Raw genomic sequence first — 25,939 nt, 5'->3', positions numbered from 1 at the left:
ACACAAAATTATTTGCAACATTTCCCTTTTTGGGCCTCAGTTTTCTGGAATAAACAAAGTTATGTTTATGAACACCATGCCATGCAAAAGAAAAGTCACAGGAAGCTTTTGTGGCCTGTAGATAGTTTGATTCTCAGTGTCTGTATCCTTAGGACCTTGCATGCTGTCGTCCCCAAGAAATGTCTATTGATTATGTGATTTATATATATGCTTCCTTATTAGAATCTCTGCCCAAAAATAGAAAGAGGAAAGGTGAATAAGGATATGTTCCAGATTGTCAAAATGGTAAGGTACGGAACTGCATTAGATACTGACTTACCACCTAAGCTCTGGTCAGATGTGCTGGAATGAGTCTGTACCTGGGGTTCGCGGGCGCCCCCAAAGGTAGGGACTAGCAGCAGTGCTGCCTCAGGAGGGCAAAGGGCAGGGATGTGAGAAACCAGTCTCACCAGTTCTGTTACTTTTCCAGGGATTAAAGTCTTACTTGCCCCTTCATGAGACTTTCCTTGCAGCAGTCAGAAAGAATGGGAAAAGATTTAAAAATCAAGAACAACTCCATCACGTGATCCCATGTCCTCTAATGCCACGCCACACACCAACTAGAATCTCATGCACAAGTCATGGTGCACGCTTGCGTAAGGAGCGTGGGTGAAAGGAAGATGCTGGACGGAGGCGATCTGGGTTCTGGTTTTGGTTCTGTCACAGTGGGACCTTGCGGGCAGCTCAGCCTCAAGTTTCCTCTTCTGTGTTTTTTCTCTTCCGTGGACTGTTGTGGAATTGACTCGAGAGACCTACTGTCAGCCTGTAGAGCAGCATGCTTGAACCGAGGCATGAAACATGAAGTGGCCTTGGCTACATCAGCCGTGGGCCCCCGTCGGATGTGGAAATGTGTAGGCGAGGATATGTCATTTGAACAAATGCCACTGTCTGATCAGGTGTAGCTCGCCAGGGAAGTGGTTGATTGCCAGGCCTTAAGACATGATAAGTTAGAGTCTCGGAGGCCATTTCACATAAAGCTCCGAGGGATCTGGTCCAGTAGAGTTGGGGTGGCAAGGGTGGGAACGCGGCTGCCAGGTGAGATGTGAAAACGCAGGAAGGTTCTGAATGCTGGGCTGGGGGCGGGGCGCAGATCGGTGAGTGGGGCTGGTTCTCATGAGCATTCCAGCAAGTTCCCACGTCCCCCACTGTCTGTTGGAAGGCGGCTGAAATGCTACCTGAAAGGTGCCAGAATGAAATGCCATCCTGAAAAGGCCCATGGTTGACTCTGACGGACACTGTACTGTACTGGCACACCACCTTCCGAGTGCTAAATGACTGAACAGGGTTGCAGAGAACCGCTCGTCGATTCGTTCCCTCCCTCCCTCCTCTCGTGCTAGCTGTTTTTTGTTTTGTTTTGTTTTTGTCCTCTGGACATTTCAAAACAAGTGAGGAAAGAACCAACATAGAGAAAAACAAGCACTAAGTTCTTCTAATGCCCCCTTACTCCCCTCGTCTCCTCCCCACCACCACCACACACACACACACACACACACACACACGGTATAAAAAATAGAACTGTTATTTTTTCTTGGGGCGGCTTTGGTCTCCTCTGTGTCTGCCTATTTGTTTGGGTTTTCTTCAGCACACCATTTCCAGAGGCTCTGGTAACATGTAGTAGATGCCAGTACTTTGCATGAGGCTGGGGGTTGGCAAGGGGCATGTTCCTGGAATTGACCCAAATGAAGGGCTGAAGTAGCCTTTGAACTTAATTTAAGGGTAGACATTGGAGCGTTAGTTGTTTGACTTTTCCCCAAACAGGAGGAGGGGAGGACAGGCATCTGACATGCTGGAGGTTCCCTCCCCCATTTTTATCCAGGTGATAGGTTCCAAAGAACTTCACCAGGGGAAGTCACAAAAGGGTCGCCCAGAGCCTAACAGTTGCCTCACTGTGGGGGAGAGAGGGCATGGAGCAGTTTGCTTCACGGCATCGGGGTCCGGGTGCGAGCCTTGCTCGGCAGGGAAAGCCACCCCTTCCCCTGCACCCCCTTCCGCCCCCAGCCCAGCGGCTGCAGGGATGAGAGGGAAGAGGGATGAAGAATGCGTTTGACGGCAGCCCTGAGCCCTGCCAAGTCCCGTGCTGGATGCGCTCTCATTTCACCCTCCCAGCAGCCCTGCATCTTAGGAATCCGTTACCTGTTTTTTGCAGATACGGACCCTGAGCCAGAGGTATCATCACCTCCGGTGGCAGAGCCACGTCCAAAACCTCGTCCTTATGTAGAGAGAGAAATCGGATGGGGCTCCCGTTCTCACCACAGAGCCAGAAACAGTCATCTCTTAGTCCTCCCCTGGGAGTGACTGTGGGGCAGCGGTCCTTAAGCTGTGTCACCAAGGGTTTTAACCCCCCCCCCCCCAGTGCCTCCCTCTGACCTGTGGGACTCATGGACACAAGTCCTTTCGGGAGGACTTGCTTCAACTGGGTTTAACGTCTTTCACTTCTCTCTCTCTGCAGATGGATTTGTCTGTGGAAACGCTCTTTAGCTTCATGCAAGAGCGCCAGAAAAGATACGCCAAATATGCGGAGCAGATCCAGAAGGTCAACGAAATGTCCGCCATCCTCCGGCGCATCCAGATGGGCATTGACCAGACGGTGCCCCTGATGGAGCGGCTCAACAGCATGCTGCCCGAGGGCGAGAGGCTGGAGCCCTTCAGCATGAAACCCGACCGAGAGCTCAAGCTGTAGCGCTGCCCGTACCCTGCTGCGGGTGAGGCCGGCGCCGCCCCCCCCCGACCCCCCCCCCCCCCCCGGACGGCTGGAACCAGCGTCCCCTGATGTGACTGGATCTCAAAGGTGGCTGGAGGGTTCGGTCGCCCTGAAGGGACGGGAGCGGCCCCTCTGGCCTGAAAGTCTGGTGCCGCTGCCCTGCCCACCCACCCCTTTCCTTGATGCATTTTTCCCCTCTGCGAAAGGAACCGGACTCAGTCTCGGTGCTGAGGTTGGAACAGTTGAATTATTGGGAACCTTTTACAGGACTCTGCATTGGGAATTATTTTTATTTTGTGTGGGTTTTTGTTTTTTTGTTTGTTTTTTTAACTGCAAGTGTGTACTGTCAAGTCTAGCTCGTGGAGTGAAAAAAAGGGGAGGGAGCACGTGTCCTGCAGCCGTGTGTCCTCGTGTCCTCGGTGCCCTCACGCACCTCTCAGCAGGCTTCCCGGGTAGACACTGCAAACGTAAAGAAGTCATCTGCTCCAGGTCTCAGTGTTGTTACTGTTCCTGCCCTCTTTATATCACGTTGGGTCTTTATCTAGGACACCCTCTTCCTGCGCTGGTGGGTGTGTTACGTGCTGGGTTCCGGTGTCCCTCACACGTCATCATCGGAAACCATCGGAAACCAAAGACTTCCTCCCAACACCCTCATCAGGTCCACCCCCCACCCCAGAACTGGCTTCCTCCATGTGCACGTAATTTAGGGTTCTTTTGATCACATCAGCACTGGCAGGGCTCTGAGTTTTGTAATGCGGTTTCTACCCGCATTTCTTTTACTAGCCTGGTAAGCCTGTGGTGTGGTCGGGGTTTGACATGCCTACAGCAGGCATTTAAGGAGCCCATTCGACGTGTCTGACACTGTACCCCGGATACAAAAATGTCTGTGTAGCCCTCGCCCTTCTTGTCTGAAGAGACAGAACTCAAAATACTACTGAATTTCTGTGGGAGTTTAGGAACAGAACTTGCATAGCCACAAAATTTCTTAGTGCGGTACTTTGCACGTCTTATTAAATGTCCCCACGGAAGAAAAGACTGGAGACACAAAGAAATGGAATGTAGGACCAGAGCGAGGCAGGCAAGTGAGACCAAGCGCTGGGGGGCACGGGGAGCCTTTGGGCCGGCGTACCATGCAGGCCGCACCGTGCTCCCTTCGTTCCTTCAGACTTCGGAAGGTGTTTCCTGGGTGTAACAGCCTTTGGTATATTTCTAAGATTAAAATGGATCCCCCTTAATTTATCATATCTTGGGTAATCTTGGTCTGATTCTAATCGCTGATTTTAATCAGCTGTTTTGTAAGATTCTTAGAACCCAGAATGAAATGTAGGCCATGAAACAACTGGATGACAGAAGAAACATGAGCAAACTAAGCTAAATAAAAACAAACAAAAATTTTTTTTAATTCAGACACAGGAAAAAAAATCAACAGCCTCTAGGATTCTCTAAGGAACAACCCAAAAATATCAAGATTGTTCACGCCTCTGAGCTGGAGAGACCAGATGGGCACTGGGGCCAAGAGAAGAGGCCCAGGCGCGTCCAGCTTTCCCAGGGGGTAACTTCAGATCGCATTTCCGCCGTCCTGGGACCCGATGCCCTTTCCCCAGTAGGAAGGCGGGGGGTAGAGATGTAGCCGGAGGAGATGAAGTGGTCTGGGGGGTCGGGGAGGACTCGGAAGCCATGTGCTGGGGAGTAAGCAGCTACATCTTCAGACTTTTTTGGGCCGCACGGGTAGAAGTTGTTTGTGTTTATAATGCCGTTTTTAAAAAACATTTTTTTTAACATTTAACCGACTAAGCCACCCAGGCACCCCTTATAATGCCTTTTGATGGTCAAGTTTACTGGGTCTTAAAAACCATTTCTAGAGCAGTTTATTAGAGGGTAGAAATCAAGAAAGACATTCTGTTTCTTAGAAATCTATTAATAAGGTTAACAAGGTGGTCACATTTACTGAATAATGTATCTTCCTGCTGATGTGCAAATCTCTCTTCTCATGTAGTGAATTTCCATATAATGGAGGATCTCCTGAACTGTATTCTGATCCATTGATCTTTCTCCCCATACCATTTCGTGCTGTTTTGCATTTTTTCATACTGTGTTAATAGAATTTCACAGTACATTTTAATATCTAATACAGCTAGACTCCATGCCACCTGTGCTCATTATGGTCTTTTCCTAACTTTATTTTTGGTTAATTTCAAACAGGCAGAAATTGGTTTTTGCAAACAAAGAATGCGAGGAATATTTATATTCCCTTTGCCGAGACCTACAGGAAGCGGGTCTGTAAGCACTGCCATCGTGGTCTTCCTCTGGGTTGCTGGTGTGCGCAGGCCCCAGCGCTGAACACGAGGGTGCCTGCAGCTTTCACAGAACGCAGGGCTGGCTGCGTACAGGGCTCTGGAAACCGCTCAGGGATCAAGTGCTCTTGCTATCACCGCACTTAGTGCAATTTACAAATACAAGTGCAGAACAAATAAAAGACACAGGCTAAGCCTACAGAGGATGGAGCTTTCTCACTGTGTTTCAGTAGTTCAAGGCATGAACGTGGCAAGAAGGCAGACCTGACATGGCAGGAGAAAATTCTCAGCCGGCCAGCTCTCCATCCAACTCTTTTTCTTATAAAGAAGTTAGACAGGGGCGCCTGGGTGGCTCCATCGGTTGAGTGTCTGACTTCAGCTCAGGTCATGATCTCGAAGTTCATGAGTTTGAGCCCTGTATCGGGCTCTGTACTGACAGCTCAGAGCCTGGAGCCTGCTTCAGATTCTGTCTTCCTCTCTGCCCCATCGACCACTCATGCTGTCTCTCTCTCTCTTTCTCTCTCTCAAAAAAAAAAAAAAAATTAAAAAAAAGAAGTTAGACAAGGGCACCTGGCTGGCCCAGTCGGTGTAGCACATGACTCTTGGTCTTGAGTTCATGAGCTCAAGCCCCATGATGAGTGTACAGTTACTGAAAAAAATTTTTTACATGAGTAAGAAGACAAAACTTGGTAACTTAGATTTGGGTCCTGAGTCGACGAGCTACTTATCACCGGTGGAAGAAGAATAGAACAGGCAAATTCAGCATTTTCTTTTTTAAAGAATTCCAGTTAATCTTTATGGTGTGGTGTGGTTGTGCCACGTTGTCAACTTGGCCAAACCGAAAAGTTCTCCTGAATTGCTTTCCCTATTCGTCTGTGGTTCGAAATTTGCTGAATTCGGAAGTGGACAGAAAGCGGCTGAAGGTCGCTGGACGTCGTGCCCTGTGGCATCTCGTGCTCGTTTTTTGCAGCCCCGCTGCCCCGTTGGTGGGCACAGCGGCCAGGCTCACAGCCCCTCGGCCCCCCAACAGAACTCCACTCCCACTTCCTCCAGATCCGGGGCCAGGGATGGTTCTAGCTTCTTCAGGCCACCTGCTGCGGGAGGATGAAGGCTTAGAGGAGGGGCCAGTGCGGGTCCTGGCGGGAGGCTGATGCGGGCTCAAGCGAGTGGCGGACAGCTCTTGCGCGCCTGACGCTCCTCAACGGCACAGGTGCCTTCTTTCCAGAACTTCCGGTGAGCAGCAGCAGCTGAGCTGGGGCTCTCTGACCAGCCTCTGTAATTACGTGCTGTTGGTCTGCCCTTCAACGCCACCCCCCCCCCGCCCCGCCCCCTGCCATCCTGTCTCTCCTAGGAGGTCTTCTCGGATTGACCCTTGACTGGTAATGTGGTGCCACCAGTGCTTTACCTTCTCAGGATTTGGCATTTTCTGACAGGCTCTGGGAATCTGATTTTCTCTTTGGAGAGAGAGTTCTGCAGGCTGTCTGTCCCTTCCTGACCAGTGACCCTTCTGGAGCCTGTAGGATGCTTTGGGGATAAAAAGGCAACCGGTCTTCAGAGAGCCGGGGCTGTGGGTTTCCAGCCTTGACTTTGGCCCATTACTTGATCTCCCTGCCTCTGTTTGCACCTCCCTACAGTGTGAACTGGTCTGGACGGGCTCTCAGCCCCCTGCGTGCTGGAAGATGCCACTTCGGGTGGTGAGAGGCTTCCTTGCCTGCTGTCTCTGAGCAGTGGCCCTAGGTTTTGGTAGTGACTTTAAATTACAAGATTTCTGTAAGAGAGAGTCTTTCCTTCTTTTTGTTAATTATAAATAAGAAAGTGTCCAGTGGCTCTCCTCTTTTGAGAACCTGTTTTGCATATCTACCCATCTCTATCAGTGTTCACACTGTCAAATAGGTGCCTATACTGCAGGCTCCTTGCTTCAGTCCAAGTAGAAGGCTGGTGGAAGCCGGCCTTCTCCTCTTGTATTATGTGCATGGAAGTTTCTAGAAAATGAATTGTGGGCTTGGGATGTTTGGGTAGCTCATTCGTTAGGCAGCTGACTCTTGATTTTGCTCAGATCATGGTCTCACGTTTCATGAATTTGAACCCCCACATCAGGTTCTGTGCTGACAGTCTGCTTGCTTGCTCTCCACCCCCTCCCCTGCGCTCTCTCTCAAATATATAATCTTTAAAAAGGAATTGTACGGTTAAGAGCATGTAATAGTGTAGGCTTCATGAGAGCCTTAATAATTATACAGATGTCATGTCTTTGCTTCCCTTAAAATTCTCTCACTGTTTGGAACGTAATTTAGATTCTCAGCACAGAGTAAGTATTCGATGAAATGAATTTGGAGGACTCCGTATCCAGAGATACAGGAGTGCACTCGAAATGAGGTGGGAGTCTTTTATTAAAAAATATCTCCAAAAAAAATCGTCTAGGTATTTCTTTGCTTTTTCCACTGACCTAGGAAGAAGGTACGTTATGGGTATTACCAAACACGCTGTTTCCGAGCTTACATAAACTACTGGTGCTGGGGACTGACCTGTGCCACCGCCTCTGTGGATTTGTAGAACTCAGCTTTGTCATTTCCCTCAGCAAGCCCCAAGGCAAAACCAGGAATCTGTAGAAATGAGAGCTGTGCGCAAACGTCTTTTAAGAGTTGAATGAAATTGTCTAGCCAGTTTGTCTACACCTCAGCTAAACCCAGACATATAGCTAGGCAGTAGGAAATTACTTAAAATTTTGATACTGAACATTGAAGGGTAGAGTGAAGTGAATTCTTCTTCTTGGGAGATGTTCTAGGTGCAAAATTGATCTGCATCCCAAGACATGTCGTTGCTGTAGGCTAATTTATAATGAGGAACATTTGATTTTTTTTGCACACACACAAGGCATGTTGCTTCCATTCAAATGCCCTAAGGGCAACCAGACGGCTTATCCACAGGCCTCAAATCAAAATACCAAAAATTTTGGGGCGCCTGGGTGGCTCAGTTGGTTAAGCGGCCGGCTTCGGCTCAGGTCATGATCTCACAGTTCGTGGGTTCGAGCCCCGCGTCGGGCTCTGTGCTGACAGCTAGCTCAGAGCCTGGAGCCTGCTTCAGATTCTGTGTCTCCCCCTCTCTCTGACCCTCCCCTGCTCGCGCTGTCTCTCTCTCTCAAAAATAAAAGACATAAAAAAAATTTTTTTTAAATCCCAAAAATTTTGGCAGCTAAACCTAGTCACTAGTAGAAGCAGTCTCTCATGGGTTGTGCTGACATGTGCCCATTGCTCTTAGGAATTTGTTCCCAATTATCCAGGTCAGTGTGAGACCCAAGAGAATGTACTGACTCCATTTCCTTCACCAGTCAAGGCGTATTCCTACTGCTCCCTTTTTTTTTTTTTTTAACTCTATAGCGAAGCAGGATTCATGCCAAAAGCTTTGGTGAAGCAGGTACTTTAAATTCAGCCTTTGAAACCATCCCAGTTCCCTGGAGCAGAGAACCCCGACCACAGCTGAACTGACCCTCCAAGTCATCCTGTTTGCCTGTGACTCTGCTCCTGCGACGTCACAGACTGCATTTCCTGTGGGATCCCATTTCCACTGGCCTTGACTGTTTCAGCTAGGACCAGTGGGATGAAGCTTGTTTTTACATAAACCCTATTTGATGCCCAAGCACATAAACTGCAACAATGTGATTGACTTGTGAACATCTTCCAAGCCTGTGATGTAATTTTCCAGTTGATCTTACAATATTGTAAAGATATAACCAAGTATAATTATGCTGCACAGGATGAAGGGGCCCCAGAGAATGCTAGAAGTAACTCCCTTCCCTCTTCCATTTATGGATGCAGAAGAGTAATATTCAGAGGAAAGCACCTCAGCAAAATATATTAGACCTAAAACATTTCTGCATCGTGTCTGAAAACAAAACCAGACGGGATTTAACATGACAGTGAAGGCTTTGAAGGTAAAGAGCTTCTGGCATCTGGTCCCATAAGGTACACCCTTCCCTTCCCACCTATACCTTCCTTGTTTCCCCTTGGCCCAAGCCCTGGTCTAATTTTTGTTGTCAGACCCAAACCAGTCCTCCAGCACTAGTCTGCCCTTGATGGTCTCTAAGAGGCCCCCCAGATCGGTGCGCGTAAGTACACCATCTCCTCCGAAGCCTGTCACTCGGAACACCTGCTCCCTCAGGCCACGGGCCGTCTCTGGAGGTAGATTCATTCTACACTCCCTTTCTCTCCAGTGCCCAACCCCGGTTCTTTGCTGCGAGGTCCTGGTCAAGTCTTTGCTCACCCAGTACAATCCTTCTCCCTTGTAAATTTTCTTAAATTTAGCTTTAGCTCAGGAACCTGTCACCACCAACTTAAACAACATCATCTGTAATTCTCTTATTATTCCAGGATAATATGCTTTATTATGAAGCATATTTATTTACAAAGATAAGTGCTTTGTTCCTTTGATGCATACTTATTGACAAACTGGTGAGACTAAGCTGCCAGTCTCGTATTGTCATGTGCAGTGTCATTTATCAGCAGAGGGCTCACTGAGATGTACGTGGCAAAGATGGAAAACAGATCTTTAGTAACTCCCTCCTCAGTTTTTCCTGCAAGAATTATAAAACCATTTACACATTGTGAGAATGTACCACAAATGTATCTGGTCTTCCTTCTTCCTACCTTGTACCATATTCTTGATAGTCAGCAAATACTGACCCGGTGCCCGGGGCTCTGCTCTGTTGTGGGCATATGGTGTGCACATTAGAGAACGCAGGCCAGCTCTGCACCCTTAGCCAAGGGTCTGTGTGGATGACGGTGCACGCGCTATGCCCAACACCCCCACCACTTTCTCGGCTAAGTCCTCTCCCATGTGAGGGGGGACGGGTTCCCACACCCCCTCCTTTTGCAACTTGGATGCTGCACTTCGCACAGACTCTGTAGTTGCAAGGAGACGTCCTTTCTCTTACATATGTATAACAGGTACCAGTTTTGATTTTATTTCATATTAACATACATGAACATCAAAATGAGAAATGCACAAGTTAACCATTCAACAGCATCTTACTCCAAAAGGACACTATATTCATAGTCAACATTTATACAGGCTTTCCATCAAACTTGACCATGTTCTACGCCATCGTCCAGCATTTCTCACATGGAAGTCTAGTTTTGCTCTTTAGAAATCACCGTTCAGTAGCACCCCAGCAGACTCCAGGGCTTCCCCTATGATCCCAGACTAAAGAGAGCCAGCCACCCCCACCCCCAAGCAGCACAGGGCTGGCCCCTTGAGGCATGGCAATCCTGATCCCAAGAACTGATTACTTGACATTCGCAATCAAGGACTAAAGATTGTAGTGTCTGACTATGTCATCAGTCATAGGAAGGAAGGGGACCGTGGCCAAGAGAAATCCCAATTGATGGAAGGCAAATTTCTGCCCAGAGAGATGTTAAGACCCAATCCCCCAACTCTCCTGCGACATGCGTTAAGATTGGAGCTGTTCCTTTCATTTCTCAAAAATGTCCCACAGCTGTGACCAGCCCCTGGAAGAAGGATGTGTATATACGTAACACATCAAAAATAACTGTCTGAAACCTGGAGAACATCTGATTATATCCCCAGTTTAAATGGATATGGAAAAACATATCGCTGAAAAGAACTTTCCAATCTAGTGACAATGACTTCCCTGTGCAGCGTCCTGTCTTCCCACCTTCGTTCCACACCCAGATCCCAGCGTGGTATTTGTGCACAGCCAGTTAGGTCACATGAAGCTCAGCATCATCGTGAACAAGTCAGTTTTGAGTCATGCCATTCATTCTACGCCAGTTTCAGCAGTCATCACAGGAAACACGAAGTCACATCCCAGTCAAAGGACTATCCACTTCTCGAACACAGAAAAACCTGAGATAGGAGTCAGCAACTAGCTACACTTACAGTAAAGAACAATTACCCCCTCCCCCCCCCAAAAAAAAAGCTGCTGACGTGAATTAAGGCTTCAAAAGAGGGCCATAATGTAGTTGACAAGACTCAAGCCAGGAAGTTTAAACGCAGGTTCGTACTATCACTTGGGTCCTTGTTCCAATCACCTATTTTCAGCTGCCAGGATTGATTCCATACAGTGATTGCAGGTCAAAGGCTGAGAGACCACCTTGGTCCTGCTCCATTCTGATGTGTCCCTTGTATAAAAAAATGCTAGGGACAGTTTCTGAGAATAGCTTGGCTGTGGCTTTCCACTCTGCACCCAACGAATCAAATCCAACCACCTTCCCCTCACTGGTTTTTTCTGAACACTCCTGACTTCACCAGCCTCTCAGCCTCATAACCCAGAAAGGGAATTACAGAACTACCGCCCTCATCATGTGCTGAGGGGAACAAAACCATCGAGGAAAAAATGAAGTTTCCTGCTTCTCAGCAATTTTAGTTCTTCAATCTTTCCGTAGTTTTTCTCCCTCTTGGTAGTTGCCTATAACACTCTACCTAACTGTTAGGTTTTTACAAAACAGATCTGTGCAGCAAGACCGAAATGGGGAAATCTACTCTGGCTGAGAACTCAAAGGTTCTGCTGCTCTGCCACCAACTCAAGTTCATTCCCATCTGGCTTAAACCAAGGTAACAACGCCAGTCTGAACAATTCTCTGATTTACAGGGAGGGAGGTAGACGTGGTTAGCCTCCCGACCTGAGCTTCAGTCATTCTGCTGCCAGTACCCTGGCTGTTAAACTGAATCCTAGGTGGTTTCCCTTCTCTTCATAAAGCTGAGAAGAAGAAAACAATTGGCCACCACCATCCAGGCCCGACTGGAAGTCTGTGCAGAGATCGTCTGAACTGGTGTGCGAAGTGTGCCTGGCTACCTACCCACTCACAGGCCTGGGGTGCAGGCTGCCGGACTCGGTAGTGGTGACAGCCCGACTTGCAGTCTGAGGTACTGGGGGTGCTCTGAAGTAGACCACAGCAAGGGCTCTGAGTGACGTGCGCATCGGCCGCCAGGTGAGCTTGGATGCGTGAATCCCTTTGGATGCGATCGTTTCTCTTGCATTTACCATGAGGTTCTGTCCCTACTGGGGTCTACCCGCCTGACCCACGAGCTGGCTCAGTCTCAGCGCTAAGGTGCACTACGGAAGGGACCGGACAGAGACTAGTGCTTGAGCTCCTGCGGCCCGACACGGCAATGAAATGGTGGGGTACTCCATCCTCCAACACCACGTAACACCGGGTCTAGTAGGACTAAGAGGATGTGCAATTCGCTGCACACACGTTGTCATCTGTCTAGGAGGAACTCTAGCATCTGCCCTTCCACTTGTGTTGAGAGAAATATTAGCTGGTCTCTCAAGTGTGGGTGTTGAGAGACCACCTGTGTTGATCCATCTTTTGCTTTTACACCATAGCTCCATTTTCCAAAAATATATACGTATGTACATATACAGATTTCAGATTTACAGGGAATATTTTTTTGTGAACAAGAAAAACATCGTCAACAGAAGTCACAAGCGTCCCGTCTCCTCAGGAGACCTCAATGATCTCCATGCTACCTGAAAAGCTAGACTGGCTGCCCACTTTGCCCAGCTCTTCCCGCGACCTGTTCTCTGACATGATGCTCTCGCCAAACTCCATCTGGCAGCTTCTGCGTTTAAACTGCTTTTCGAAGGGGCTCTCTTCGTGCCAGCTCCGCCGGGAGTCAGGCCTGTCACTCGCCTTGTGCCGCCTGCGCACAGAGTACACTGGGTCACTGCCGGTGGGCAGCTGGCTGCAGCTGAAGGTTGAGTAATCGGCTCCGCCCCCGAAAACGGCGGAGGCCGAGTAGAAGTGAGATGGCTCCGTGGCAAAATACCAACTGCTGGTCAGGGAAGGGGTGGAGGTCTGGGGCGCCAGGATGTCGGAGTGCCAGCCCTTGAGGCCCAGCCCGGCGGCAGACTTGGCGAGGTGCTGCTGGCTGGTGGAGAGGCCAAAGAGGAAGTTGGTGTGGCAGTTGTCCTCCATGCTCCCGCTCCGGTGCAGCGGGGAGAAGAGGGACCTCGGGCCGCCGCGCACCGAATGCGGCCGCTTGCTCTGGCTCTCCGCGGGCCTGGCGGGCTGAGGCTTCTTAGGGACGCTGGCTTCCTCCTTGTCAGGGCTGGCTTCCGGGGTCTGCTCCGACACTTCCTCGACGGGAGAGAACTGGCAGAGCTTGCTGGGCCCGTCCAGGCCGGTGGAGGGTTTGTAGTACTCCAGGGCCTCTTCTGCCGAGGGGAAGCCATGTAAGGACGCTGCCACGCCGGCAGAGTACGAGACGGACTTGATGTCCAGAGAGAAGGAGCGCTTGAGCTTCCTGCTGTCCTCCAGCCTGCCGGACGGCAGGTGCAGGCCGCTCAGCGCCTGGACCAGCGGGCCGTCCTCGGGCAGCGGCGGCCGAGAGCTGGGCGCGCCGACGGGCTGCGCGGGCCTCTGCCCTGCCGCCTCTGAGGTAGCGGGGTTGGTGCAGGGCGGGCTGGGGGATGTCTCGCTCTTCTGTCCACCCTCGGAGACCGCGGGGACAGGGTCATTTGGCTTCTCCAGGTGCCGCAGCTTGAGTTTGCTCTTTGGCCCCGACGTGCCAGTCTGGTTCTTAATCTTCTTCTCGTAGTCCAGGAGCTGGCCCAGAAAATTGAAGTTTGGAGATATGGTAGGTCTTTTTTCTTTCACAAATCTACGAAGAGAGGAAAGAAACAAAAACCGTGAACTTTACAACTACACTTTATCTTAACAGTATCAAGATAGAGTATTAAGTGAATAAATAAGACAGGAAATTATTAGAGCCTCCTAAATACAGATAGAAGAGGACTGGTTTAAAAGTTCAAGGTGGAAATTAAAAGGGCCTTTGTACTGAGGGCGCTTTATACCACGTCCCGGGAGCATGCTAGAAAGCGAGGGGGCCTGGCCCAAAAACTCTAGTTTTAGCCAGCTTGTTTTCAAGGACCCAAGATTTCCAATGCAATTGGTAAGAGAGGATTCTGTCCTCCCCACCAGGGCCTACACCGCCCCCTCCCCACCCAAGGCTGGTGCTGCCGTCCCAAATACAGTGTGACAGCCACTCTCCTGCTTCAGTTTCCCAATACTGTGCCTTCTTAAAGTCCCCATAGTCACTTCCTCAGGACATTTCATGTTTTTAATTTGGGACCAGAAAAGCAGGTATCAGATGGCCAGAGCATCAAGGCGCTCACCTGAGTTCTTTCTCTTTATATCCAGCACGACAGAAGAACCAGCCATCAGGGGGCCTCTGTGTGCTCAGCACTAGGCTAATGCATCATACACAGTATTATCTCATTCGGTTCCCAAACTACCCCTGTGTCAAACGGGTGTATCAGCCCCATCATATAGGGACACAAAGTCCTTAAGTGACTTGCCCAAAATCACACAGCTGGGATTCAAAACTAGGTCTTAGGTCTAGGTCCAATTTTGTAACCACTGTTACAAATAATCATCAAGGGGTGAAAACTAGTAATAAACAGATTTGATGTCTAATTGTGGAAACATGGACTCCTAGAGATAATAGACAACTTCTTCAGGGGTTTCTGATGTTCACGGCCACACCTCAGAAGATGCAGGAGTGAAACTACACTGAAAATTGATTTTTCTCCATATTCAAATACAAAACTCCTTGGAAATCCTGTAGCCCAGAGCAAATAAACAAAGCCAAAACTGACTGACTCCACCGTAACAAGTACAAATGCAGGGTCCTCGTGGTAAGACTTTGTAACATAGGAGTGCTTTTTCTTCTGCTATCCACGTGGGGCCAGAAGACGTCTAGGGAGAAAAGACTGAACTGAGGGTGAGGGCACTAATGCAGACAAAGGGAGGGGCTGTCTCCTCCAGTCTCGTTCCTCAAACGAGAAGCTCCTCAGGGAGCTCATTTCTTTCCAAATTTTCCAATTTGAGAAAATGCGTAATTGGTACAACAGGCCTGTTTCCTGCGTCTGTATTGTGGCCCTTGATTGCATGAAAACCAACCACCGCTAGCCACCAAGGCACGCAGGGGACTCCAGATTCACCCACCAAACTGCAGTCCTGGTGCGCTTGTCACTTGCCTCCCCTCCATTTGACCAAGGGTGGAGGGCAGCAACCAGTCAAAATGCAGAATCTGGGCAACTCTAGAATGAATGGAAATTCCACTCAGTGAATGGATTTTGACAATAACTTGGTCTTCGGTCTTTTCCTCACAGTGACAGAGGCACAGAGGTTGAAGCAGAAGTAGGAATTCTCTAATGGGCATTCTGCTGGAGCTTTTTTCCTCATATGTACTTGCCCAATTAGGAAAAGATACAAATTCACTTCACAGGACAGAGGTCTGTTTAGATTTGCTGATCCTTAAAACTAAAAAGTAGCTGAGGATGAATGTGGCACATGTTCAGGCCAAACTCATGCTAACTTACATTCTTCTCTAATCTTTGAAAAACCATTTAAAAATCCAGTCACCCATAAAGAGTGTAACTAAAATAACCCTGATTCACTGTCATTTGCTTACCCGCCCTCATCTCTCTTCCGTTCTCAGGCCCAAAGGAAAGCCAGTCCACAAGGCATAACCCCCCTCACCTGTAAGCTTCGTCTAAGGACATATCCATCCTCTTCATGATGTAGGCGATAGCGATGGTGGCCGAGCGAGAGACGCCAGCTAAACAGTGCACCAGGACACATCCGTTGCAGGCTTTTGCTTTCTCTGCAGGAGCCAAATTCGAGAAGGGTCACCATGAACAACTCTGTTCAACAGTGAGATCTTGTTGCCATTTGCTTACATTCAGCTGATAACTCAAAGTAAACCTCATGTATTTACATAATATTCTTCCTTTCGAGAGTTTTGTAAGGTGGTAAGGGAAGATAATTTCCCCCACCAGTCCCAATGTGTTAATAAGCAATTAGTCCCTAATTCAAGATCACCTCTTTGTACATTTCCCAATGTGCTTTTTACATTATTTTTTAATTTTAGTAATTTTCCCTGAGTATAAATCCTACATTATGATGACATGATTCCAGTTGTTAGGGTCGAGAATTTCAGAATTACAGAGAAGTGTAATGAAAATAACACCCCAAATCATAAGATTTAGCTAATACTTTGTTTACCCATACTGTCTGGCACTTCAACTCTTTTCTAGTTATGTAAGAGATATTAAATTTTTTCCAGTTTGGAGATCTAATTTTCAGTTTTGAGATATAACTCACATATAACATTGTACTTCAGGTGTACAGTATAGTGATTTGTTATATATTAGAGGTATTAAATTCTTAAAAGTATTTTCTCAATTCTAACATATGTGATACACCTTACCAACTTAAAAAGCAGAAGGGAGAAAGACTTCATCACAATATCATATCAGAAAGCAGTAGTTAACAGATTTCCAGGGAATTTGCTCTGGCTCTAGCAGCAGAAGAGTAATACAAGGCCATTCCAATCTCACCGCCTCTGTTATAAATATTACAAATTCCCAGTGTATGTGATTTATTACTATGTACAAAACACATAGGGCTTTTGGATAGTATACGAAAAGACAAACAGCTTTCCTTAGATAATGAAATCAAACAAAACGAAACAGTAACAAGTGAATACCAATACTTCTTGATATGAAGAAGTATGTGTATATAACATAATAATACATAAACCCATGTACATAAAGTCCATTGCCTTCCTGGGCCTACAGAGTACTCCTCCTTATCTCAACTATACAGAACTATACTGCTATACTATTAACTCAACTATACAGATTAACCTGTGCTAATCTTAGTATTTCCCCTTTTGCCTTGGCTGCTAAGAAGCTCAGAGCTAAGATTTTCACTCAATTTCAATAGGTAACTGTAATTCAGATTTTATTATACCTTTCCTAGCCCCATATTACTTGGTTCTTGCCCTTTTTTTTTTTCCATTTTAATGTGTATGTGTGTGAATATGTGTCTCTTTTGATACCAGGCTCATACTGTAGGCTGCCCTAAATTCTTATTGGAAGTAGGCTCAGTTTCAATTTTTTAAAAATGTTTACAATATTCTATTATTATTTAAAATTATTTAAAATAATTAAAACAAGACTAGAAGGATCTTGCTTCTAACTACCTCAGAGGATTTAACACTGGAGCACATATTATGCACCCAGTAAATATCTTCCTTAAAAAAAAAAAAAGTTTGACTTGTATGAACGTGGTGGAGAAGTAGGGGGCCCGAAGTTCCCTAACCCCTCAAACACAGCAGCACTGAGGCCAGGAGACTTGGTATTCCAGGAATCTGGGCCACAGAGTGACAAAAACATCTCCAGGGGCCCATGGGGACAGCCTTACAGGACAGACGTGTGTGCTTGCAAATTGAGAGAAACAGGCAGCCTAGGCACCGACCGAAGAACCCCTTCGGTGGAGAGACAAAAGATAGAAAAACAGAGGCTGTGGAAATGTGGGATTGTATTTGGACAAGAGAAAAACCTCTCTAGACCATGGACCGGGGAACAGAAAAAAGCAGAGAGAGTTAATCTCTAACTTGCAAACAGCCTTAGGAGTGACGATCCAACATTGTGCAACTTTCTCGGGACCAGGACTGGAGCTGGCTGTTGGTCTGTGCACCTGGCCCTGCAGGGAGAGAGAGTCAGCCCCGGGCTTGGTAGCGAGCTCAGAGGTGCATTGGGAGAAAGCTGTCCCCTCCCTCAAGTGCTGTGGGAAGAGGGTATACTGCTGCTCCAAGGACAAAAGACCCTGCAGGTGCCTGCTAGCCAGAGGTCCTCTTTCAGCTGGCTGGGCAGAGTGGCACTACCCTGGAACTAGGGTGTGCAGAGCAAGATCCTTTAAGACAAGGGGGTTTGAATCCCAGCCGAGTCCCTGGGAGGCATGGGAGACAAATGGGACAAACCAGGCCACTCTCACCCCCATAGCACTGTGAGGAAAGTGTGGTTTGGGAACACCTGGTCCAGGAAGGAGAGACTGGGGTGTCTCCATTTTCCTCCCCATCACCAAGAAGGTAGGGCTTCAGGGAATGGACAGCAGGCCCACATTGGAGGTAGGACCCACCTACACCAAAACACATCCCTCCTGCCAGGTAACTGCATATCTAAACAAGACTGACAGTGACCCAACCAGAGGGCCCCTCCTCCAGACCAGCACAGCCCCTGGTTCCAAGGCACCGTCAGACAACAGTCTGGTGGTTTTGCATTTCTGATGTGATTCTTGGTCAATTCTTATTTTATATATATTTTTTTATTTTTCTTTCTTCCCTTCTCTATTCTGGTTGCTGGTTTGCTTAAGCCGACATTTTTAATCTATTATTTTTACACCTCTTCTGTATCCTTCTTTATTTTCCTCTTTTTCTTGGGATTAAGCCGTTTAGTCTCTCTGAATCTGCCTGTTAATTTTTCCCCCCACCCCTATCATTTCTCTCTTTGTATGAGAGAGAGCTTCTTCCACTCAGCTCCTTTTTAAATTTTTTCCAGGTTCATTTCAACAAACAAATCAAAGCACACCTGGTGGAAGGTCCAAACCACTACTACAAGTAGGGAGATAAAACAGCCAGAGTCACAACAACAGAGACAAACAACACACTCTGAAAACACCTCCTGAGGGGCCAGGTCCTGGACAGTGTATGACCCCTTTTTAATACAGTAGTACTCAGAGGTGCTGGACACATAACAAGCTATTAAAGCATGTAAAAGACAGAAAACTAGCTAAAATGAATCTAAAACAGAAGAATCCTTCCCCCAAAAAATTCCAGGAAGGAATGACAGCCAGAGAATTGCTCAAAACAGATATAAAAGATACATCTGATCAAGAATTTAGAATAATAGTCATAAGACTAATAGCTGGGCTTGAAAAACAGCATAAAAGACAGCAGAGAATCTATTGCTGCATAAGAAATGTCACCATGAATTAAGAAATTCTGTAAATGAGGTGTAAAATAAAAGAGATGCAATGACAACCAGGATAGAGGAAGCAGAGAGGAGAATAAGTGAAAAGATAAAATTATGGAAAATGATGAAGCTGAAAAAGAGATAGGAAAATACCAGACTACGAGGGGAGAATTAGAGACCTAAGTGATCCAATGAAATGTAATAATATCTGTATCATGGGAGTTCCAGAAGAATTAGAGAGAAAAGGGCAGAAGGTTTGTTTGAACAAATTATAGCTGAGAACTTTCCTAATCTGGGGAAGGAAACAGGCATCCAAGTCCAGGAGGCACAGAGAACTCTTTTCAGAATCAACAAAAACAGATCAATCCCAGAACATATCATAGTGAAACTGGCAAAATACAAAGATAAAGAGAGAATTTTGAAAGCAGCTAGGGACAAACAGGCCTTAACCTACAAGGGTAGAAACATAATGGTAGTAGCAGACCTGTTCTCTGTAATGTGGCAGGCTAGGAGGGAGTGGCAGGAAATATTCAATGTGAAGAGGAAAAATATGCAGCCAAGAATCCTTTATCCAGCAAGGCTGTCATTCAGAATAAAAGGACAGATAAAGGTTTTCCCAGACAAACAAAAACTGAAAGAGTTCACAATCACTAAACCAGTCCTACAGGAGATCCAAAGGGGGGGAAGGGGTACTCTGTGAGTGGAAACTACACTGAGATACCACCTCACACCAGTCAGAGTGGCTAAAATTAACAACTCAGGAAACAACAGATATTGGTGAGGATGTGGAAAAACAGGAACCCTCTTGCACTGTTGGTGCAAATGCAAACTGGCAGAGCTGCTCTGGAAAACCGTACTGAAATTCCGCAAAAAATTAAAAACAGAACTCCAACAATGCGAATATACTTATCACTACTGAACTGTACACTGAAAAATGATTAAAATGGTAAATTTAATGTTTTTTAAACGGAAATTAAAATTAAAAGTTAAATGTAGTGGAATACATAGGGTTTTAAGGAAATATAACTGTCTCTGCTTGTAGAATTCTTTATAAATCTTATTCAATTTTCATTTCTATTCTTTTTAAACATATATTACATTCATTCTGAAATAAACTTTTTATTTAAAAAAAAAAAAAAAAAAAAAGAACTCCCCTATGACCCAAAATACCACTGCTAGGAATTTATCCAAAGGCTACAGGAGTGCTGATTCATAGGGGCACGTGTACCCCAATGTTTATAGCGGCACTATCAATAGCCAAATTATAGAACGAGCCTAAATGTCCATCAACTGATGAATGGATAAAGAAGATGTGGTTTATTATATACAATGGAATACTACTTGGCAATAAGAAAGAATGGAATCCTGCCATTTACATCACCATGGATGGAACTGGAGGGTATTATGCTAAGTGAAATACGTCAGTCAGAGGACAGATACCACATGTTTTCACTCATATGTGGAATTTGAGAAACTTAACAGAAGACCACGGGGTAAGTAAGGGAAGGAGAAAAAAACAGTTTCAAACAGAGAGGGAGACATACCATAAGAGATTCTTAAATAGAACAAACTGAGGATTGATGGGGGAGGGTGGAAGAGAGGAGAAGATGGGTGATGCACTGAGAAGGGCACTTGTCGGGATGAGCAGTGGGTGTTGTATGTAAGCGATGAATCGTGGGAATCTACTCCTGAAGGCAAGAGCACAGTATAGATACTGTATGGTAGCTAACTTGACATTAAATTATATTTTTTAAATGCTTATTTATTTAAAGAAAGAGCATGAGTGCACACAAGCAGGGGAGGGGCAAAGAAAGGGAGAGAGAATCCCAAACAGGCTCCAGACTCAGCATGGAACCTGATGTGGGGCTCATTCCCACGACCACTGAGATCATGACTTGAGCCAAAATCACGAGTCAGATGCTTCAGCAACGGAGCCACCCAGGTGCCCTTAATACAGATCTTAAAAAGCAATGTTTGTAAAAATTTGAAAAAGGCTACAAGGAAATAAAACAATAATAACAGATGTGTTAGGATGTTGACGTTATAGGTTTCCTTTTCTCCATTTTTCAGATTTTCTGCATTGTACTTACATTGCTTTCACAGTCACAACACTTTTGAGGATGTATTTTAAAAATCTGATTGAAAAGTGATTCCATGTGATTGGGGTTCATTAGAACACAGTTCTTGGCAGCAATGTGTGTGTGCCAGGTAGCTACACCCTGGGAGTAACGAGGCTGCACAGACCACATTCTGCCTCGTGGGGCAGGGAGGGAATACAAAGATTGCAAAGGTGGGGAGCAGGTGCTGGAGGGTCTGAGAATGTTAGGCTACTGACAGCAGGTTCCTGAAAAGGGGGCAGCAAAAGCACTGATGGTGAAAACTGGAGAGAAGAAAGGCAGGTTGCCACCACAGCAACCCGGGAATAAAAATCTAGGCTAACAAAAGGCAAAGACGATAACAAAGGAAAGGGTAAGGGGGAAGCCAGGGAGGGTAAGTTAGAAAGGCTAAAAATAAAGAAGCAATAGTTGAGCTTCTAGAGTACAGCTCAAAGAAAAGAAGAAAAAAACCAAAGAACTTCTCAGATGGTAATTTTCACAACCACTACTACTTATTACGAGCCAATTATAAGTCAGGCACTTGGCAAGGTATTCTAGAGACATCATCTATTTTAATCCTCACAATATCCCTAGAAAGTGATACGTTACCTTCAGTTTCCAGATCAGGAAACTGAGGAACTTACCCCAAATCACTTAACTAGTACCCAAGGAAGACAGGACTCAAATGCAGTCTGGCTCCAAAGTACGTGCCCTTGATGACCTCCCTGTATGGTCTATATTTAAACTCGAGAGGCGAGGTGGGAGCCCAGGGCACAGCAAGGCGGGAGCGGGAGCCTGAAGAAGCAGCCGGCTGGGACCGGGGCAACCTCGGGAGTGGCCTGTCGTGCGAACAGCCAACCCGAGCTCACTGCTGCCTGTTTCAACTAAAAATGAAGACAGAACTCCATGAAAACTTGAGTCCTTCCAAAAAACCCAGAAACCTACTGGAATTTATCTAAATAACAGAAAGAAAAAAACACCTGCACACCTGTAAGTTACTAAGCCCTGGTATGAGGCTGCATCTTCACACCGTGCTGTCTGCCATGACCCACCCCCGCGTAAAGCACCCTGGAGACCAGCAACTACTGCGGCTGTGCACTAGACTCCAAAACGGGGCTGGAGACTCTGCCCTCAATTACCTGGGTGGGGTCAGGGCAGTGGCCTAGGTAACAGGGACAAGCAGGTGAAATACTGAGGAGTATAAATATTTTCAGATGTTACGAATAGATTACAACATGTTACTTGGGTATGTGTAACAAGCTGGAACATGGTAAATTCTTTTTGTCTGAATTAAAAGTGGCAGGATGACCCCAATATCTCCCACAAAAGAAGAAAGTAAGTTGGGGCAAAGTTGTTCATACTGTCTCTTTTCTGCTCCTAAAAGCTTAGATGTTGTGACGAGTTAACAGAATCAGATTCTCTTCTAGACAGATTCTGAAATTGCACTTTTAGCTGAAATTAGAGCCAATGTCTTTGGATTGATGTGACATGCAATGGGAACATTACCCATGATATTTCTTTTAAAGAGGCAAAAACTGAATCACATACAGAATATTTCCTAGAAGTACAATGGTGGGGGTGATTAAGTGAGGAACTTCCTGAATATTATAATGGGAATTATCTAAGCCATTTATCTTCTGGCGTTTCAAAGAGTGCATTCTACTTAAAGATGAAAAGTTTTGGCAATCTGGAATCTTGAAAAAAAAGGAGAGAACTGTTTTGGAATTACTCAATGTTCCAAAAGCATTATCTAGAAAAAAAATTCCTCTCACAGATGGAAGGGTATAGTTGAGGGGCTTAATTTATAGCATTCCGTATCTTAAAAGGAACTAGTTCCTTTTTTAATTACAGTAACCAACTCAAGAGTATTTAATGTGGGTTGGGGAGGTCAAGCTTCTGTGACTGGGGGAAGAAACTCTTCTCACTCGGAAAGTCAGGAGTGAACTGCGTCCCGCTGCTCCAAAGCAAGCAGCACACCTGCTCCGTTAAGCTACTCACCACTAAAACCCCATTTCAAATACACATCACCACTTTACCAGCAGAAGGCCTGATCCTGCGGCACCAAAATGTCACAGAGCACCTGAAGCCAGGTGTCGGGAGGCTCTGGGACTGACAAGCCCAGACAACAGACAGACGACACAGCACAGGACAGATCAGAGCCTGTCACAACCAACCCCAAGGAAACGAGTGTGTGTGTGTGTGTGTGTGTGTGTGTGTGTGTGTGTGTGTGTGTGAATTCAATTAGAGCCCATACTACCTGAAATTACTGGCACATGGATCAAAGCTGACGAATCTCATGACACAAAGACTTTAGATGTAATGGGATTTGTTTTCACAGGATTTGACTTTTCTCTGGGGAAAACATAGCAGCAAGGCAAAAACAGTTTAAGGAATGCCACCTAAGTTTCCAAAAGTCTTTTATAGGATTTAAGGAAATGGCTACAAAGTTTAATCCCAGAAGTTTAACTGATTTCAAGTGCTTGCAAACACATAATCACAGATCCCAACAGGCTTAACCCTGGCAGTGGTGAGTTAGCTATAATGTCACAAGGCCAGTCCCTTAGGGACAGCATGGCACGTCACCTTGGCCACTGAATGAGATAAGCAACATCATGTATCGTTTTCAGACTTTTGAAATCTCTGCAATAGGTTCTAAAGAGAAAAAAAGGAAGGGAGGGCAGGGAAGGGCAACCCTGCACATGAGACTATAACCCTCAACGGGCTTGTAATGCTGCCCTGAACTACTTACCAATGAAATCGACGGATTTGTCCAACCACGGCAGAATTTTCTCGCAGAAACTATCATTCACAGGCACTCGCAGGAAATGAGACTCAGGGATAAAATCAGGCTTAGGGCAGGTATTGCTGGCATTTAACACATAACCAATCCCATTCTGTTGCATCAGCTCCTTTGGAGGGAAAGATCAATGTTACAGTGAGTGCCACACTGAGCGCAATCACTTTGGAAGAGGAAAGTTTAACATCATGATCAAAATTGCTAGTTTTCTTGAAATCAAAGTTCATTCAATCAGTGAAATCCAAAAACCTCCTAACACAACGACACTTACAGACTTCGGTTTCAACATAATTGTTTTTAATGGGGGAGGGGGGAGGGGGGAGGGGGAGGCTGTTTAAAATGGTATGCCTGGGGCACCTGAGTGGCTCAGTCAGTTAAGCATCCGACTTCAGCTCAGGTCATGATTTCACAGTTCAGGAGTTCGAGCCCCACATTGAGCTCTCTGAAGTCAACACAGAGCCTACTTGGAATCTTCTGTCCCCTCTCTCTGCCCCCCCCCTCAAATAAACATTTAAAAATTTAAAAAATAAAGTAAAATGGTATGCTTGAACATCACACATCATGAATAACCAATTCTCTAGTGTCTTCATTACTGAGAGAGAAGTACCTGGAAGATTAATATTAAAAAACGACGACAGTTTGCTGACTTTAGAATCCTGGTGCACACAAGAAGAGCATCCCAAGCCAAACCTGCTGACTGTTCTCAAAGACACAGTGCTAGGCAGGCTTCTAGCTTGGAATACTCTTGCTGAAGACTGAATCTATTGCCAGAGCTTTAATTATCAGCACTGCATGCGGATGACTGACTCTTAAATACGGATCCTCTTTGATTTCCAAGCCCCCTTTCCATCCACCTACTAGATGTCTCTATATGTATGTTCCTCTGGCCCTTCAAACTCAAAATGTCAGAAACTCAAACATATTGTCGTTCTGTGCCCCAAATTCCTGTTTCCCCTCTATAATCCAAAATTGGTGTGTGGTAACACCATCTACTCAGACACTTGGGCTGGAAAATAGGATCCTTTCATTTCTCTTCCTTCACAACCCCCATCCAAATGGCTGCCACAGCCTTTTGGTATAACCTACCTTCCCCCCACCCCGACCCTTCCCCTCCCCGCTGTTCATCCTCTCCTCTCTGTTCCCCGGGGATGCTGCTCAGTCGGTGGTCAGCCCTCACCACCACCACCACTAGCACCACAACAGTGTTCTTCAAGCTTACTGTGCTTCATCTCTAAGCCATATACGGAACAAGATACAGAGTAATCTTTCTTTTAAGTGCTTTGTCCACTCTTTCACGTCTCCGTCGCCTCACTGCCTGCCCCTGCCCAAACCCACCACCACGGCATGTACACCCACGCTTTCGTGCTGGTGCTCACACCACTCCTGTGCTTCACAGGCCCGGTTCCTGCCCTTAATGACTCTCTTCCACTTTGCTGGCCTTGTGGAAATTAGCCTTACTATGTACTCCTTCCACTGATGCATAACCAACCATTCCGTTCTCTGCCTTTCCAAAGTACTTTGTTCACACGGTTATAATTAGCAGATTAATTCTGGTCCCTCCTATTAAATAGCCAAGTAGATCTTGGACTGATTCTCCCTTGTTTTTCTACCTTCAGCACCAGGTACATAGTTGCTCTCAATACATGTTTGTTCACCTGATGCCGTCTATACTTCTCCAGACAAGCCTGCACAGCCCCCCTTCATTTAGTTCTACATGTTCTAAGCCTAAAATAATTCCCTTTTAAGCAACTCTGGTCATTTATCCCCTTTCTTGGAATGGCATCTCTTCTACAAATCGTTTCCAACTTCCTGAAAGACAGTTGGAGATCTTCCTCTTTTCCCTCCTGAAACACACCAATTCCCTGAGTCTCTTCATTTACCACATTTGGCACAAGAAATACATTTTACATAAAAGGCAGACTTAATAAAGCCAGGTCATGTAGACTTAATAAACTGTCTTTCAACTGTGAGATGATGTCAAGAAACAGCTTGGAGAAGCAGGTGAGCTTCACGGAGGGACTGACGGACACTTGCGCGGTCCCAGAGCCCGTCTGCTGATGCTCCCACGTGCTTCTGTTGGTTACTAACCAGGCTGTGAAGATCTTAACGGTGTTTACTACAACTTGTAAAACTTCTGTACATGTAGCAAAGGTCACGTTTGTTTTTCTATGCTGAGATTCCTACCATTTGATCAACCACAGTATCTACCATGTAAGAAAGGCAGTGGGTCAC

General features: G+C 46.3%; 2 protein-coding genes across 8 annotated transcripts in view; one reads left to right on the top strand and one right to left on the bottom strand.

Annotated features, from left to right (window-relative positions):
* Positions 1 to 16,135, top strand: part of BORCS5 (BLOC-1 related complex subunit 5) — a 114,604-nt gene extending 98,469 nt beyond the window's left edge. For 3 of the 4 annotated variants that reach the window (XM_029955778.1, XM_029955777.1, XM_029955775.1), the window contains exon 4: positions 2,489 to 4,889. In XM_029955778.1, the coding sequence (XP_029811638.1) occupies positions 2,489 to 2,719 (231 nt within the window). In that variant the 3' untranslated portion in view covers positions 2,720 to 4,889. Of the gene's footprint in view, positions 1 to 2,488; positions 4,890 to 15,495 lie in introns of those variants that run through there. The other variant, XM_029955776.1, reaches the window with a different exon arrangement.
* The window catches only part of DUSP16 (dual specificity phosphatase 16), a 90,192-nt gene continuing 74,215 nt past the window's right edge, over positions 9,963 to 25,939 (bottom strand). For all 4 annotated transcript variants that reach the window (XM_029955772.1, XM_029955774.1, XM_029955771.1 and 1 more), the window contains 3 exons: positions 23,660 to 23,819; positions 15,537 to 15,660; positions 9,963 to 13,653 (listed from right to left, as the gene is read on the bottom strand). In XM_029955772.1, coding sequence (XP_029811632.1) covers positions 12,492 to 13,653; positions 15,537 to 15,660; positions 23,660 to 23,819 — 1,446 coding nt within the window. In that variant the 3' untranslated portion in view covers positions 9,963 to 12,491. The remainder of the gene's footprint in view (positions 13,654 to 15,536; positions 15,661 to 23,659; positions 23,820 to 25,939) is intronic.

Source organism: Suricata suricatta, chromosome 10 (genome assembly GCF_006229205.1).
Source record: "Suricata suricatta isolate VVHF042 chromosome 10, meerkat_22Aug2017_6uvM2_HiC, whole genome shotgun sequence".
NCBI classification, from domain to species: Eukaryota; Metazoa; Chordata; class Mammalia; order Carnivora; family Herpestidae; genus Suricata; species Suricata suricatta.
This window is presented reverse-complemented; position numbering and strand designations above follow the sequence as displayed.